At 44.8% G+C, this 18864-nt stretch overlaps 1 protein-coding gene across 7 annotated transcripts in view; it reads right to left on the bottom strand.

The window, feature by feature from the left end:
• The window catches only part of LOC137377017 (inner centromere protein A-like), a 104737-nt gene that overhangs the window by 8513 nt on the left and 77360 nt on the right, over positions 1 to 18864 (bottom strand). For 6 of the 7 annotated variants that reach the window (XM_068046153.1, XM_068046150.1, XM_068046151.1 and 3 more), the window contains 3 exons: positions 7813 to 7954; positions 6107 to 6307; positions 142 to 301 (listed from right to left, as the gene is read on the bottom strand). In XM_068046153.1, the coding sequence (XP_067902254.1) occupies positions 142 to 301; positions 6107 to 6307; positions 7813 to 7954 (503 nt within the window). The remainder of the gene's footprint in view (positions 1 to 141; positions 302 to 6106; positions 6308 to 7812; positions 7955 to 18864) is intronic. The other variant, XM_068046155.1, reaches the window with a different exon arrangement.

Here is an 18864-nt window from a genome sequence, read left to right as displayed (position 1 = left end):
GTGGGCAGGAAAGTGGGAGTTGAAGCCTAAGATCTACCATGATCATATTGAATGGCGCAGCAGGCTCAATGGGTCATATGGTCTACTCCTGCTCCTATTTGTGTTCTTGTGTTCTAAATTGATCTGAAGTTAATTCCTTACCATCAGCCCAAGTAGGGATGGGTTTACGTGGTGCCCCCTCATCATCTGTTGAGTCATCACTGTTCAGGTCCATTCCATAGTTCTCCAGATTTATTTTAGGCAACTTGAGTTTGGAATAGCCATTAGGAGTCATAGAATAAGACTCTGATGCTGGAGAGTTCTGGAAAAGAGTTAATCTGTTAAACTCCATAAATTGTTGAATCAACAATTTCTAACAAGATACCAATTCAGTTTTTTTCCCCATTAGAATATGTACTCCTTTCCCCGCCCAAGGGACATGCCTTCTCACTCACCCAGTTTGCTCCCCTCTCCACTAACAAGCTACAGATCTCCTGTGGTTGAGTGGGCCACTCACTCCAAAGCAAGTACCAATAACACTTTGGACAGCTGTCAAAAGGTATGCAAGCCCAGTGAAGAGTGTCCAATTTATCCCAGCCAGTAGGATGCACCCAACCTCTGCCTTGAAAAGCCGCTCAATACAACAACTCTTTACTTGGAAGTGGTGGTCTAATTGGGGGGGGGGGGTGGGGGGAAAGAGAATGCAAGAATATGAATATGATTTGCATAGTTTTAATATGGTACAAAGATAGAACAGCTAATACAGCAATTATAATTAAGCTACACAAGGTGGACAGAAATGGTTTAAACTGTGTGGTCACAAATCTCACTCGAGCACAATGGCACTGATAACATTGTCTGAAGTTTGATCCTTCTCCAATCTAACAGGATATTGACAGGACATGAGGCCCCATATGTTTGAGCGTTCAGTAATCTGTTTGATGACCCAAAAGGTCAAAGATAAAAAAGTTAAACTCAGGAAGAATTGGAGAGTGTATGTATGATTGTTAAATATACTGTTAAAAACTGATAAAGAAAAATTCATTCTGTAAATTTAGCTACCTTGTACAGCAATAGATCAAGATTGATGCAGCACAGGAGGCCATTCAGTCCATCATGCCTATGCCAGTTCTATCGAACAGCTATCTAATTACTCTCCTGCTCTTTCCCCATAGCCTTGCTTCCTTTTCAAGCATTTATCGAAATCCCCTTTGCAAGTTATTACTGGATTTGCTTCCACCATCCTTTCCAGTAATGCATTCCAGGACATAACTTTTTTTGAAAAACAAAGTCATTTCTGGTTCTTTTGCCGATTAACTTAAAATTGGTGTCCTCAGAGTATTGACCCTGCTGCCACTGGAAAGAGTTTCCCCTTATTTACTACCAAAATCATTCATGATTTTAAATCCCTCTATCAAATCTCTTCACCTTCTCTACTCTAAGGAGCTGGATCAAAATCCTGGAACTCGCTCCCCAACAGCACTGTCGGTATACCCAAACCAGATGGACTTTAGTTTAGTTTAGAGATACAGCACTGAAACAGGCCCTTCGGCCCACCGAGTCTGTGCTGACCAACAACCACCCATTTATACTAATCCTACATTAATCCCATATTCCCTCCCACATCCCCACCATTCTTCTACCACCTACCTATACTAGGGGCAATTTACAATGGCCAATTTACCCATCAACCTGCAAGTCTTTGGCTGTGGGAGGAAACCAGAGCACCCGACAAAAACCCACACGGTCACAGAGAACTTGCAAACTCCGCACAGGCAGTACCCAGAACCGAACCCAGGTCACTGGAGCTGTAAGGCTGCGGTGCTAACCAATGCACCGCCCTGTAGTGGGTCAAGAAGGCAGCTCACCTTCTCCAGGACAATTAGGGATGGGCAACAAATGCTGGCCTTGTCAGCAATGCCCACATCTCATGAAAGAAAAAAAATGTTGTTTTTCAGACTGGAGAGAAGTATGCATTGATGTTCCCCTGGACAACTCCAGCTTTTTCAGTCAATCCACTTCTAACTGAAGTCCCTCATTTCTGGTACCATACCAGTAAATCTCTTCTGCACCCTCTCTACACTCCTGGCATCCTTCTTAATATGTGGTGCCCCGAATTGAACACAGTACTTGAGGCCTAATCAGCATTTCATAAGAGTACAAAAAAGCAAGGAAGTTACTCGAAACACTTATGCCAGTTTATAAAGACAAGGGTTCCGAATTCCTTAACAGCCTGCTCAATGCCCTGCCACCTTCAAAGATTTGTGTATGCACATCTAAGTCTCTGTTGCAGCATCCCCTTTAAAATTGTACCATTTAGGTTCTCATCCCTCATCCTTCCTACCAAAATGAATCCCTTCTTATGCCATGTGTCTACACATTTCACCAGTCTCTTACTATCCGCTTCACTCAACCACATTTCCGGAGTTACAGGTTACCTTCAAGCTTTGAAATTTATGGCCTGTATACCCAAGTTCAGGTCATTGCTATACATCAAGAAGGTTCTAATAATCAACCCCAGGGGACATCGCTGTATACTTCTCTAAAGACTGAAAATTTCATGGGATGTGGGCATGGCTGGCAAGGCCAGCATTTGTTGCCCCTCCCTCATTGCCCTCGAGAAGCTGATGAGCTGCCTTCTTGAACTGCTGCAGTACATCTGGTGTGGGTAACCAACAGTGCTGTTCAGGAGGGAGTTCCAGCATTTTGATCTAGTGACAGCAATATATTTCCAAGTCAGGATGGTGCGCGACTTGGAGAGGAACTTGCTGTCTTTGTTCTCCTAAGTGGAATAGGTCGTGGGTTTGGAAAGCACTGTCGAAGGAGGCGTGGTGAGTTGCTGTAGTGCATCTTTAGATGGTACACACTCCTCCCACTATACATCAGTGGTAGAGGATCGCGTGCCAATCAAGCAGGCTGCTTTGTCCTGGATGGTATCAAGCTTCCCGGAGCCACACTCATCCAGGCAATTGGACAGTATTCCATCACCTTCCTGACTTGTGCCTTGTAGATAGTGGACAGGCTTTGGGGAGAGTCTGGAGGCAAATTACTTGCTGCAAAATTCCCAACCTCCGACTTATTCTTGTAGTCACTGTATTTATGTGGCTGCTTCAGTTCAGTTTCTGGTCAATGGCAACGCCCAGGACATAGATAGTGGGGAATACAGCGATGGTAATGCTATTGAATGTCTAGGGAAGATGGCTAGATCCTCTCTTGTTGGAGATGCAGATGGTCATTGTCTGGCGCAAATGTTACTTGCCACGTATTAGCCGAAGCCTGAATGTTGTCCAGGTCTTGCTGCATATAGACACGGACTGCTTCAGTATGAAGAATTGTGAAGGGTACTGAACATCCAGGGCAATGACTCCCACCTCACCAGTTCAGCTCTTCTGTCCATATTTGGACCAAGGCTGTAATGAGATCAGGAGCCGAGTGGCACTGGTGAAAACCAAACTGAGCATTGGTGAGCAGGTTACTGCTGAACAAGTGCTGCTTGACAGCACTGTCAACAACCCCTTCCATCACTTTGCTGATGATCAAGATTAGACTGATGGGGTGGTAACTGGCCGGATTGGATCGGTCCTGCTTTTTATGGACAAGACATATCTGGGTAATTTTCCACATTGTTTGGTAGATGCCAGTGTTGTAGCTGTATTGGAACAGCTTGGCCAGGGGTGCAGCCAGTTCTGCAGCACAAGTCTTCAGTATTACAACCAGGATGTTGTCAGGAGCCAGAGCTTGCGCACTTTCCAGTGCCTTAAGCTGTTTCTTGATATCACGTGGAGTGAATCAAACTGAAAACCGGCATCTGTGATGCTGGGGACCTCAGGAGGCCAAGATGAATCATCCACTAGGCACTTCTGGCTTACGATGGTTGAGAATACTTCAGCCTTTTCTTTTGCTCCGATGTGCCGGGCTCCCCCCCCATCATTGAGGATGGAGACATTTGTGGAGTCTCCTCCTCGTGTTAGTTCTTTAATTGTCCACCACCATTCACGACTGCGGATACGTTGGTTGTGGGATTTCTTAACTGTCTGTTGTAAGCTGCTTCTGCTGTTTGGCATGCAAGTGTTCTTGTGTTGCGGTTTCACCAACTTGCCACTTCATTTTTGGGTATGCCTGATGCTGCTTTTGACATTTTCTCCTGCACTCATTGAACCAGGCAGGGCTGATCCTCTGGCTTGACAGTAATGGTAGAGTGAGGAATATGCCGGCCACGATGTTAGATTGTGTTTGAATACCATTCTGCTGCTGATGGTCCACAGCGCCTCATGGATGCCCAGTTTTGAGCTGCCAGATATATTCTGAATCTATACCATTTAGCACAGAGGTTGTGCCACACAACATGGAGGGTATCCTCAGTGTGAAGACAAAACTTTGTTTTCACAAGGATCGTGATGGTCACTCCTACCAATACGGTCATGGACAGATGCATCTGCAACAGGTAGTGTGGCGAGGCCAAGGTCTAGTAGGTATGCCCCTTACCACCTGCCGCAGGCCCAGTCTGGCAGGTATCTCCTTCAGGACTCTGCCAGCTCGGTCAGTAGTGGTGTTACCGAGCCAGTTTTGGTGATGGACATTGAAGTCCTCCACCCAGAATATGTTCTGTGCCCTTGCCACCCTCAGTGCTTCTGGTGTTCAACATGGAGGAGTACTGATTAATCAGCTGAGCGACAGCAGTCAGTGGTAATCAGCAGGAGGTTTCCTTGCCCATGTTGGAGCTAATGCCATGAGACGTCATGCGGCCACGAGTCAATGTTGAGGACTCCCAGGGCAACTCCCACAACTGTATATCACTGTGCTGCCACATCTGGTGGGAATGTCCTGCCAATGGGACAAGACACAGCTAAGAATGGTAATGGTGGTGTCTGGTACATTGGATGCAAGGTATGTTTCCGTGAATATGACCATTAAGCTATTGCTCCACTAGCCTGTGGGACAACTCTCCAATTTTGGCACAAGCCCTTAGATATTACGAAGGAGGACCCTACAGGGTCAACAGGGCTGGGGTTGCTTTTTCCAGTGCCTAGGTCAATGCCCAGTGTTCTGACCAGTTTTAGTCCCTTTCAACTTTTGCAGCAATTTGATACAACTGAGTGGTTTGCTTGGCCATTTCAGAGGGCAGTTAAGAGTTAACCACGTTGCTGTGGGTCTGGAGTCACTTGTAGGCTAGACCAGGTAAGGACAGCAGACTTCCTGCCCTAAAAGGACATTAGTGAACCAGATGCATTTCTATGACAATTGAGGGTGGTTTCATTTACTGACCAAATTTTCTTGAATTTTATTAATTGAATTTAAATTCCATCTGCCATTGTGGGATTTGAACCAGTGTCCTGAGTGTTAGCCAGGGACTCTGGATTACTACTTCAGTAACATTACCACAGCGTCACAGTTTCCCCTTGATAACTACTCTCTTCTTTCTGTCCCTTAACCAATTTCATATCCATGCAGGCACTGCCATTTTAATCCCACTGGCTTCAATTTTGCTAAAAGTCCATGATGTGGTATTTTATCAAAAGCATTTTGAAAGTCCATGTACCCCACATCAACCCTCTCGATTACTTCAAATACAACAATCATGCTTGTTAAACATGATTTACCTTTAACAAAACATACTGCCTTTGATTTATCAATTCAGTTCCCTGCCCACCACCACCCCCCATTCCCCCAAGAGACAAATGATTTTGTCCTGGATTATTGTCTCAACATCACTATCAGGCTGAATGGCTTGCAGTTGCCAGGTTTATCCCTCTCCCTTTTTTGAATAGGGTTTTAACAATCTCTGCATCTTCACACTCCCCAGGAAGTTCTTTACACACAATTTCGAGATTCATGTCTGCCCCACAAATAGTCTTGACAAATGTTTTGAAACAGTATTAAACATTTTTAATTGTCAGACATATATAAGTCTCTAGATTCCTCAAATCTATCAAAAGGATAAGGATCAACCCGAAGGGAAAATATGTGTAATGTTCTAAAATGGCAATATTGACATGCTCTCCAGTGTTCCCACATACCCCTAAAATTAAATCTGAAGAATTTCAAGACTATGCTAAACTCGAATGATTAACAGTCTCCTGCCCTACTTCATGGTCTCCCTCCCTCAACCCCAATTACTAAAACTCACATGAACCTCCACAGTTACATTCAGTATATTTTTGTTGCAGACTTGTTCGTTGGCTTTCCTGTCTTGCTCTGCCTTCCGTTTTTTTCCCTTATCTTCACGAACTCTATTCTCATTTTCTTGTTGCTCACGCTCCAATTGCTCCCTTACGGTTTTCTCATTTTCTAAAGACTGACTTTCCAGCTCTGCCAATTGCTGCTCTTCCTACAAACAGGGACACACAAATATTAACCACAAAGGCTACAGTGTTAGAAAAGCCTAAATTATGAATCAGCTCACCACGCTGGCTCCATTTGCTACAAGCTAGCCAGAAAAGTTGAACAGATAACTAGGTAGACACTAGAGTGAATTCCTATCAAATTTGCTTTTCACTCCCATGAACAAATTGACCCTTGCTGGGGTCAATTACATAGGTACATTCATGTGAGGTTCACGAGACCGTACATGCATTTCTTTTGAAGGGGGGGGGGGCGGTGTTGAGGGGGAGTGTGGTGGCAGAGGCTTGATCGCTTTGTTGATCACTGGATCTTGGTTGAGCAAAGCCTCCACTTTAAAATGGTCATCCTGGTTTTCAAATCCCTACATGGCCTAGCAACTTTCTCCAATCCCACAACCTTCTAAAATAGCCCTGGTTATTGACCACGCTGCTAAGGGAAATAGGTCCTTTCTATCGACTGTCTGGGCCCCTCTATTTTATAGACCTCAATTAAAATTACCCCTCAGCTGCCTCTGTTCTAAAGAAAACAACCCTAGCCTATCTAATTTTTCCTTATAGTTGAAGTTCTCCTACACTCCTCCAATTCTGGTCTCTTGCGCATCCCCAATTTTAATCATTCCACCTTTGGTGGTCATGCCTTCAGGTTGCAGAGGCCCTAAACTCTTCTTCCCTCCCTAGACTTCTCTGCCTCTTTCCTCCTTCAATGCACTCCTTAAGATCTATTTTGACTAAGCTTTTGGTCATCTGCCCCACTATTTCCTTACGTGGCTTGGTGTCAAATCGGTTTGATAATGCTCCTGTGAAACACCTTCCGATGTTTTACTCTGTTAAAGGCACTTATATAAATGCAAGTTGTTGTCGAAACCACATGATTTCCTCCCTCTCCCCACCCACCCCCCCCCCCCACGAGTCCAATGGTAGCACCCTATTACTCTGCAACCAAGACCAGTTAACTCAGAGGACTGAACTAAGGACCTTCCTGATCTGTATAGCTCAGCTGCTCACTGAATAGCTTCATCAAGTAGTATTGGATACAACTTTCCAAAACAGAAGCAACCTTCTGAAAGTGCAGACACCAAAATTTGGCACCTATTTTGCATCATCTAACTAGTGCAATAGGGTCATTACCAATTGAAATCATATCCTAAAATTGAATTTCACCTTCAAATTACTGAAATATGCAGTATAAATCCAAATCCTTTTTCTTTTGTATTTCTACGGCAAAACTTTCAATTTGTTTAATTTGATACATATATAGAATATTTGCTGTGCAATAATGAGCATAAATGCACTTGTACCAGAAATGATAGTTTGTAATGGAGTCAGTTCCCAAAGTTGCCAAAATGCTATACTGCAGGATAGAATTGACAGCAGTAAAATTTTAGTTTCACATACACTTGCCCAAGGCTAGCAGTCATGCTTAAAAACATCAAGACTGTTATGTAAGGGGTGGGGAAGACACCAGACTCCCACCAGGACGAGACCCCCTTACCCTCTTTCTGTCTTTCTCTTGTGCTTCCTTGCGAAGCATTTCCTTTTCTCGTTGAGCCTGCAGTGCAGCATCCTCCCGTGCTGTTCGTTCCAGCTCGCGCTGCAACTGGAGAGCTTTTTCTTTCTCCAGGCGTTCGCATTCTCTGTTTAAAAAAAGTTACATTTGCTATTCATTCTAGGTGTTGCACGATTCTGTTTTTGCAGCAACACATTTATCATGTGTACTGATCTTAAACTCCAGCTGTGAGGAAAATCCATTCAACTTAAACACCCAATGTAATACTTGACTTTAATCTGAAGAGATTCTTTTGTTTGCTCAAGTTTAATTGGCAATTTTTACAAAGGTAGAAAAAAAAGTTTGCTTTCAGAATTACAGTTGACTTTGGGTTACTAAAGTTCAACCTTTAAAGCCGTAATTCAACCAGCTCCCCAATATTGTACCTAGCTATATCCAAACACCTTAAACTATCTTAAATCAGGTAGTAAAATGGAAAGAAACCACTTCCAAAGAAGTAATGTTCAAAAAGGGTGTGTGGTCAGGATTAATTCTGACTGAAAACTCAAGCAATACTATCTTTAGTGAGAGTGGGGAAATAGCTTTAAGAGAAGATCATAAGGCCATGTTTTCCTTGCCCCACCTAAAAAAACCAAACATGTCTCCAGATTAGTGTAGGCTTCTGGATTGTTAGTCCAGTAACATAACCACTATGCTATGTTCCCAGTGACTTACTGAGGCAGAAAAAGCTTCTGCCTCAGTAAGGATGTATTATAGATGCTGACCACACGGCAATACTAGAAAGACCAGGAGGACAGAAACTAGTTTAACTTAAATGTTAATCATCCATGGTGCATGCATTTAATCACGTACCTGCCTTGAGCCTCTCTACCATCCAAGGCAGAGTTAGGAGCATGATGAATACATGGTTTGTCTGGATGGGTAGAGCCATAATACAAAACATGAAACCATCTAGGACAGTGCAGTTTGTTTCCTTGGTCCCTCACCAATGGATTAAATATCCACTCCCTCAGTGGTTGTGGTTGTGGTTGTTGTGGGAACTTCAGTATACTTGATGTGCCTTGGAGACCACATGAGGAAGCATCTTCAGCTGCTTGAGCTCAGGCTCAGGGTTTCCCAGCTCGAGAGGCAGCTGGAGTCACTGTGAAACATTAGGGAGGCTAAGAGTACCCAGGATCATTATGTTCCTGGAGGTGGCCACCCCACAGAGCGTTCAATAACGTAGATGGGTGTCCATCCAGAAGAGTAGAAAGTGCAAGAGTCTTCAAGGTGCGGGCCACTGTCAAACAGGTATTCAGCATTGGAGACTGCCGAGTAATGACACCTTGATGGAGTTCAGTCCAGACCATGGCATCAATAGGCAAGGGGGTTGGGGAAATGCAGTCATTATAGGAGATTCCATAGTTAGAGGGTCAAACAGGTGTTTCTGCAACTATCATGGGTCCTGCATGGCATGTTGCCTTCCTGGTGCCGAGCTAAAAAGGAGTTTACAGAGGGCTCAGGGTATTCTGGCAAGAAGGGAGTAAAGTTGCAGTATACGTTAACCACAGAGGGCAGGTATTGAGGCCCTACAGTCAGACCATCAAGAGCTAGGAAGGAAATTAAAAAGTAGGGCCTTGAAGGTAGTAAATAGTGGGATTACTTCCAGTGCCACGTGCTAGCGAGTATGGAAATAGAAAGACAAGGAGGATCAATGCGCAGCTTGAAGCTTGATGCAGGAGGGAGGGCTTCAGATTCTTGGGACATTGGGTCCAGTTCTGGGGCAGGAAGCATCTATTCAAAAAGGGACAGGTTAGTCCCTGTCCTTTTGACATGCAATGTCCTCATGGGGAGGTTTGCTAGTGTGATTGGGGAGGGTTTAAACCAAATTGGCAGAGAGATAGGAACCAGCATATTAGAAGAGGAGGAGAAATAAGGTGCATGTAGGAGAAAGCATTGGATAGTACTAGCGAATATAGTACCACCATATTAGATAGGAGAAAACTAAGAAGGACTACCTAAGGCGAAATACAAAGACAGGTTTAAAATGTATATATGTAAACAGTTTGGAGAATAACGTTGCTGAGCTACAAGTGCCAATAGCCATGTTGGAATATGATGTAGTGACAATAATGGAAACATGGCTGAAAAATGGGAAGGACTGGGCACTTATATTCAAGGATACAAAGTGTTAAGAAAAGATAGGGAAAGGAAAAGGGAGTTGAGGCGGCACTATTGATTAAGGAAGACATTATGAAGTTGGAAAAAGAGGATATCCTTGAGGGGGCAAGGACAGAATCCATTTGATTAGAATTGAGAAGCAAGAAAGGCAGGAAAGAGGGTATTCTATAGGCGTCCAAATAGTGAGACCGAGAAGCAAATCTGTAGCGAAATCACAGAAATGCGTAAGAGCTATAGAGTGGTGATATGGCAGGGGGTGGGGGGGGGGGTGAAGAAACTTTATTTACTTAAATAACAATTGCATAACGTTTGAATAAAGGGCAAGGAATTTCTGAAATGTGCTCAGGAGAACTTCCTTGACTAGTATGTCAAGTCCAACTAGAAAGAAGGCATTGCTGGATCTGGTGCTGGGGAATGAGGTGGGCAAAGTGGGCCAGGTGCCTGTGGGGGAACATTTGGGCAAGAGTGATCATTGCATCATAAGGTTTAACTTAATAGAAAAGAGCAAGGAATAATCTAAAGCAGAACTTCTAAATTGGAAGATGGCCAACTTCAAAGGGATGAGAGGATCTAGCCTGAGTAAAATGGAAGTAAAGACTGACAGGAAAAACTGCTACAAAACAATGAGTCTTCTTTCAGTAAGCGATGTTTCAGGTACAGGCGAGGTACAGTCCAGCAAGAGTGAAAGGTAGGAGAACCAAAGCCAGAGCTCCTTGGATGACAAGGGTAGACTAAAAAAAAAATGTATGATGCATATCAGGTGAATTCAAGCAAAAACTCGGCCAAATACAATAAATTGAGAGAAGTGAAGAGGAAAATGAGATTGGCCAAGACAGAATGAGACAAGAACGACAGTTAACATAAAAGGGAAACCAAAAACATTCTACTGGCATGTAAACAGTAAGTGGATACTAAGAGGCAGGGTGGGGCCTATTAGGGACAAGGAGGGGAATATATGCTTACAGGTGGAGGGCAAGGCTATAATACTTAAATGAGTACTTTGTATCTGTTTACAAAGGAAGAGGAAGATAACAAAATAAATCAGTAGAAGTGGAGATGGTAGAGATAATGGATGGGGTGAAAATTGATGAGCAGAATGTCCAGATGGCTTGCATCCCAGAGTGCTAAAGGAAGTGGGGATGGAGATAGCAAAAGGGTTGCCATAATCTTCCAAACTTCTTCAGATACAGGGGAGGTGCCAGAGTATTGGAAAGTGGCAAATGTGACACCCTGGTTCAAGGAGGGTTGTAAGACGTTCCGATTAACTACAGGTCAGTCAGTTTAACATCAGTGGTGGGTAAGGTTTTAGAAACAACCAAGGAAAAAAATTAACACGCACTTGGAGAAATTTTAGTTAATTGAGAGCCAGCAGAGATTTGTAAAAGGCAGATTGTGTTTGGCTAATCTAATTAATTGTTTCATGATGAAGTAACAGAGAAGGTTGAAGAAAGGACTACATGAATGTTGTCTACTTCGATTTTAAGAAAGTGTTTGACAAAGTACCACATAAAAGACTGGTTAACAAAATTGAGGCTCATGGAACAGGAAGGTCAGTGTCAGCTTGGACAAAAAATTGGCTTTAGGACAGAAAATAGTAAGCCACAGTAAATGGTTGTGTTTTTAGACTAGAGTATGACAGACAGTGGTGTTCCAAGGTTCAGTGCTCAGACAAACCAGGGCCCCTGCGCAGCCAATCTTCACCGCTGGGGTCTCAGTACATCCCCCTTATACATTTGTGGAGAGACAATGCCGAGAAGGGACACATTACCGAGGAGGATCCCCTCTACAGACTAACAGGTGGACGAATCACCTGAAACTTAGCAAATGAGGAGGCTATTGCTTGGCTCCAGGGATTTGCATTTGTTAAATAAAAGTGCTAGAACCAGTGCTTTTGATATATAATAAATGACTTGGATATTGGTATAGAGTAAAATTTCAAAATTTGCCGATACTGCCAAACTTGGAGGTGTGGCAGACAGTGAGGGTCATACCAATCAACAGCAATAGGACATGGGCTAGAAGAATGGGCTTGCAGAATGGGCAGAAGAACATAAGAAATAAGAGCTGAAATTGGCCATTCGGCCTATAAAGTCTGCTCTGCCATTCAATAAAATCATGGACTCAATTCCACTTTCCTACCTGCCCCCCATAACCATGGATTTCCTTGATGATCAGAAATCTGCCTAATGCAACCTTGGAAAATATTCAATAACCCAGCCTCCACTGCTCTCTGGGGAAAAGAATTCCAAAGATTAACAACCCTCAAAGAAATTCTCATTTCCATCTTAATGGGAGACCACTTATTCTGAGACTGTGGCCCCTAGTTCTAGATTCCCCTAAGGGAAAAACATCCTCTCAGCATCTATCCCACCAAGAGGAGGCAGTGGTATAGTGGCTTGTCACTGGACTAGTAACCCAGAGACCCAGGGTATTGCTCTGGGGACATAGGTTCGAATCCCATCACGGCAGGTGGTGAAATTTGAATTCAATTAATAAATCTGGAATTAAAAAGCTAATCTAATGATGGGCATGAAACCAGTGTCAATTGTTGTAAAAACCCATCTGGTTTACTAAAGTCCTTTAGGGAAGGAAATCTGCTGTCCTTACCTGGTCTGGCCTATATGTGATTTCATGGACTCCAGACCCACAGCAATGTGGTTGACACTTACATGCCCTCTGAAATGGCCTAGCAAGCCACTCAGTTGTATCTAACCGCTACGAAGGTCAGGAACGAAAGAAACCGGATGGACCACCTGGCATCGACCTAGGCAGCAGAAACTACAACAGCATGCCCAGCCCTGTAGTCCCTGCAAAGTCCTCCTTACTAATGTCTGGGGGCTTGTGCCAAAGTTGGGAGAGCTGCCGCACAGACCAGTCAAGCAACAGCCTGACAGTCATACTCACGGAATCATACCTTGCAGACAATGCCCGGTCCCACTGGCAGGACAGACCCAGCAAAGATGGATGTACAGTGGTATACAGTCGGGAGGGAGTTGCCCTGGGAGTCCTTAACATCGACTCCAGATCCCACAAAGTATCATGGCATCAGGTCACACATGGGCAAGGAAAGCGCCTGCTGATTACCACCTACTGCCTTTCCTCAGCTGATGAATCAGTACTCTACGTTGAGCAGCACAGAGGAAGCAGGGAGGGTGGCACGAACACTGTGCTAAACAGGATAGATTTCAAACAGATCTAGTATGCAAAATTGGGCATTCATGAGGCACTGTGGGCCATTAGCAGCAGGTGAATTGTACTCAACCACAATCTGTAATCTCACGACCCGGCATATCCCCCACTCTACCATCAAGCCAGGAGGCCAACCCTGGTTCAAAGAACAGTGCAGGAGGGCATGCCAGGAGCAGCACCCGGCATACCTCAAAATGAGGTGTCAACCTGGTGAAGCTACAACCCCAGGACTGCTTGCGTGCCAAACTGCATAAGCAGCATGCAGAGGTCAGCGATCCCATAACCAACGGATCAGATCGAAGCTCTGCAGTCCTGCCACATTCAGCCAGTCGTGAATGGTGGTGGACAATTAAACAACTAATTGGAGGAGGTGGCTCCACAAATATCCCCATCCTCAATGATGGGGGAGCCCAGCACATCAGTGCAAAAGATAAAGCTGAAGCATTTGCAACAATCTTCAGCCAGAAATGCAGAGTGGATGATCCATCTCGGCCTCCTCCTGAAGTCCCCAGCATCACAGATGCCAGTCTTCAACCAATTCGATTCACTCCACAGGACATCAAGCAACAACTGAAGGCACTAGATACAGCAAAGGCTATGGGCCCTGACAATATTCTGGCAATAGTACTGAAGACCTGTGCTCCAGAACTTGCCAAGCCCCTAGCCAAGCTGTTCCAGTACAGCTACAACACTGGCATCTACCTGGCAATGTGGAAAATTGCCCAGGTATTTCCTGTACACAAAAAGCAGGACAAGTCCAACCCGGCCAATTACTACCCCATCAGTCTACTCTCAATCATCAGTAAAGTGATGGAAGGTGTCGTCCACAGTGCTATCAAGCAGCACTTGGTTAGCAATAACCAGTTCAGGGATGCTCAGTTTGGGTTTCGCCAGGGCCACTCAGCTCCTGACCTCATTACAGCCTTGGTTCAAACATGGACAAAAGAGCTGAACTCAAGAGGTGAGGTGAGAGTGACTGCCCTTGACATCAAGGCAGCATTTGACCGAGTATGGCATCAAGAAGCCCTAGCAAAACTGGAGTTAATGGGAATCATTGGGAAAACAGTCCACTGGTTGGAGTCATAACTTGCGTAAAAGATGGTTGTGGTTGTTGGAGGTCAATCATCTCAGTCCCAGGACATCACTACAGGAGTTCCTCAGGGTAGTGTCCTAGGCCCAACCATTTTCAGCTGCTTCATCAATGACCTTCCTTCAAATCACAAGGTCAGAAGTGGGTTTGTTTGCTGGTGATTGCACAAATTCAGCACCATTCCCGACTCCTCAGATACAGAAGCAGTCCGTGTCGAAATGCAGCAAGACCTGGACAACATCCAGGCTTGGGCTGAGAAGTGGCAAGTAATATTCGTGTCACACAAGTGCCAGGCAATAACCATCTCCAACAAGAGAGAATCTAACCATCTCCCCTCGACATTCGATGGCATTACGATCGCTGAATCCCCCACCATCATCCTGGGGGTTACCATTGACCAGAAACTGAACTGGAGTAGCCATGTAAATATCATGGTTATAAGAGCAGGTCAGAGGGTAGGTACAAGGCACAAGTCAGAAGTGTGATGAAATATTCTCCACTTGCCTGGATGGGTGTAGCTCCAACACTCAAGAAGCTCGACACCATCCAGGACAAAGCAGCCTGCTTGTTTGACACCCCACCACACAGTGGCAGCAGTGTCTAGCATCTACAAGATGCACTGAAGCAAATGTACCAAGGCTCCTCAGACAGCACCTTCCAAACACATAACCTCTACCACCTGGAAGAACAAGGGCAGCAAATGCGTGGGACCACCACCACCTGCAAGCTCCCCTGCAAGCCACATACCATCATGACTTGGAACTATATTGCCATCCCTTCACTGTTGCTGGGTCAAAATCCTGGAACTCCCTTCCTACCAGGACTGTGGGTGTACCTACCCTATATGGACTGCAGCAGTTCAAAGCAGCTCACCACTACCTTCTCAAGGGCAATTAGGGATGTGCAATAAATGCTGGCCTGTTCAGTGACGCTCACATCGCATGAATGAACAAAAAAAGCCCCCTCAAAATCCTATGTTTCAATAAGATCTCCTCTCATTCTTCTGAACTCCAATGAGTATACACCCAATCAGCTCAATCTTTCCTCATGAGACAACCCTTCACCCCAGAATCAACCTAGTGAATCTTCTCTGAACTGCCTCCAATGCAACTATATCCTTCCTTAAGTAAGGAGTTTATATTCTACCCCTTCCTTGCAATAAAGACCAACATTCCATTTGCCTTCATAATTACCTACTGTACTGCAGCATTCTGCAGTTTCTCTAAATATTTTGCTTTCCTATTCTTCCTATCAGGACGATGTCACATTTTCCCACATTATGCTTGATCTGCCAAATTTTTGCCCATTCACTTAACCAATCAATATCCCTTTGCAGACACTGTGTCCTCCTCACAACTGGTTTTCCCACCTACCTTTGCATAGTTAACAAATTTGGCTACAATACACAGTCCCTTCATCCAAGTTATTAATATGGATCATAAATAGTTGAGCCTCCAACACTGATTCTCTGTGGCAGCCACCAATTACAGTTTGCCAACAGGAAAATGACCCATTTATCCTGACTGTTCCTGTTAACCAATCCTCTATTATCCATGCTAATATATTACCCCATACCATGAGGTCTTAATCTTTAGATTTAGATTTTAGATATACAGCACTGAAACAGGCCCTTCGGCCCACTGAGTCTGTGCCGACCATTAACCACCCATTGATACAAATCCTACACTAATCCCATATTCCTACCACATCCTCACCTGTCCCTATATTCCCCTACCTATACTAGGGGCAATTTATAATGGCCAATTTACCTATCAACCTGCAAGTCTTTTTGGCTGTAGGAGGAAACCGGAGCACCCGGAGGAAACCCATGCAGACACATGGAGAACTTGCAAACTCCACACAGGCAGTACCCTGAATTGAACCCGGGTCGCTGGAGCTGTGAGGCTGCGGTGCTAACCACTGCGCCACTGTGCCGCCGTAATCTTTTATGTGGCACCTTATTGAATGCCTTTTCAAAATCCAAATACATTACATCTACGGGTTCTCCATTAACAAACCTCCTTGTTATATCCTCAAAGACCTGTAATAAATGTCAAACACTCCCACATGGGAGATTGGTTAAGAAGGTGGGATCCCATGGGATCCAGGGTAATTTGGCAAATTGGATCCAAAATTGGCTTAGTGGCAGGAGGCAGGGGGTGATGGTCGAAAGTTATCTTTGCGAATGGAGGACTGTGACTAGTGGGGTATCACAGGGATCAGTGCTGGGACCCTTACTGTTTGTAGTGTACATTAATGATTTAGACGTGAATATAGGACGTATGATCAGTAAGTTCACAGACACGAAAAGTGGTGTCGTAAATAGTGAGGAGGAAAGCCTTCGATTACAGGATGATATAGATGGGCTGGTAAGATGGGTGGAGCAGTAACAAATGGAGTTTAATCCTGAGAAGTGTGAGGTGATGCACTTTGGAAAACTTTTTTCACCCATACGGTGGGTTGGAATCTGGAACACTGCCTGAGGGAGTGGTAGAGGCAGGAACCCTCAACATTTAAGTAGTATTTAGATGAGCACTTGAAACGCCATAGCATACAAGGCTACGGGCCAAGTGCTGGAAAATGGGATTAGATTGTATGGATGCTTGATGGTCAGTGCAGGCACATTGGGACGAAGGGCCTGTTTCTGTGCTGTAAAACTGACTCGATGACTATTCCTATCACAAAATCATGCTGACTCTGCTTGATTGCATTATGAATTTCGAAATGTCCTGCTACTACTTCCTTAATAATGGATTTTCCAGCATTTCCCAATGACAGGTTCCCAACTGTAGGCTAACTGGCCTACAGTTTTCTGCTTTGTCTCCCTTCCTTTGTTGAATAGGGGCACCACATTTGTGGTTTTCCAATCCACTAGGATCTTACAAAAATATAGGGAATTTTGGAAAATTTCAACCAAGGCATCTACCCTCTCTGCAGCCACTTCTTTTAAGACCCTAGGATGCAGGCCATCAGGTCCGGGGGCTTGTCATTAGTTTTCTTAGTACTTTTTCCTCTAGCGGTGGTGGCATAGTGGTAATGTCACGAGACTAGTAATCTAGAGACTGAGGCTAATGCTCTGGGGACATGGGTTCGAATCCCCCCACAGCAGATGGTTGAATTTGATTTCAATTAATAAATCTGGAATTAAAAGCTAGTCTGGTGGTGACCATGCAACCATTGTTGATTGTTGTAAAAACCCATCTCGTTCACGAATGTGCTTTAGGGAAGGAAATCTGCTGTCCTTACCTGGTCTGGCCCACAGGCGACTCCAGATCCACAGCAATGTGGATGACTCAACTGCTCTCTGAAATAGCCCAGCAAGCCACTCTGTTGTATCAAAATCTAAGAAAGGGAATGAAACCGGACAGACCACCCAGCATTGACCTAGGCACTGGTAACGACAAAAGCAAACCCAGCCCGGTCAATCCTGCAAACCCCTCCTTACTAACATCTGGGGGCTTGTGCCAAAATTGGGAAAGCTGTCCCACAGACATCTGTGGCAGGTGGTGAGGGAACCAAGAGGGGAAAACCTACTTGATCTCGTCCTCACCAATCTAGCTGTTGCAGATGCAGCTGTCTATGACAGTATTAGTAGGAGCAACCAGTACACAGTCCCTGTGGAGACAAAGTCCTGTCTTCACATTGAGGGTACCCACCATCATGCTTAATGGGATAGATTTCAAACAGATCTAGCAACTCAAAGCGTACAGCAACTCATTAATGCCCAGTTAACAGCAGAATTGTATTCAACCACAATCTGTAACCTCATGAACCGGCATATCTCCTACTCTACCATTACCATCAAGCAGGGGACCAACCTTGGTTCAAAGAAGAGTGCAGGAGGGCATGCCAGGAGCAGAACCAGGCATACCTCAAAATGAGGTGTCAACCTGGTGAAGTTACAATACAGGATTACTTGCATGCCAAACAGCAGAAGCAGCATATGATAGACAGGGCTAAGTGATCCCACAAACAACCGATCAGATTGAAGCTCTGCAGTCCTGCCACATCCAGTCGTGAATGGTAGCAGACAATTAAACAACTGACACGAGGATGAGGATGAGGAGGATCCACAAATATCCCCATCCTCAACAATGGGGGAGCCCAGCACATCAGTGAAAAAGACTAGGCTGAAGCATTTGCATCCATCTTTAGCCGTAAGTGCCACGTGGATAATCCATCTCTGCCTCCTCCTGAGGTCCCAAGCATCACAGATGTCAATCTTCAGACAATCCTCTTCACTCCACATACTATCAAGAAACGGCTGAAGGCACTGGATACTGCAAAAGCTATGGCTCCTGACAACATCCCAGCCGTAGTACTGGAGACTTGTGCTGCAGAACTAGCCGCGGCCTTAACCAAGCTGTTCCAGTACAGCTACAACACTGGCACCTCCCCAACAATGTGGAAAATTGGCCAGGTATGTCCTCTCTACAAAAAGCAGGGCAAATCCAATCCAGTCAAATACCACCCCACCAATCTAGTCTCCACATTCAGCAAAATGATGGAAGATGTCGTCAACAGTGCTATCAAGTGCCACAAATAGCAATAACCTGCTCACCGAGGCTCAGTACGGGTTCCACCGGGGCCACACGGCT

Source organism: Heterodontus francisci, chromosome 14 (genome assembly GCF_036365525.1).
Source record: "Heterodontus francisci isolate sHetFra1 chromosome 14, sHetFra1.hap1, whole genome shotgun sequence".
In the NCBI taxonomy this organism is placed as follows: domain Eukaryota; kingdom Metazoa; phylum Chordata; class Chondrichthyes; order Heterodontiformes; family Heterodontidae; genus Heterodontus; species Heterodontus francisci.
Note: the sequence above shows the minus strand (reverse complement) of the source record. Positions and strands in the feature narration are given on the sequence as shown.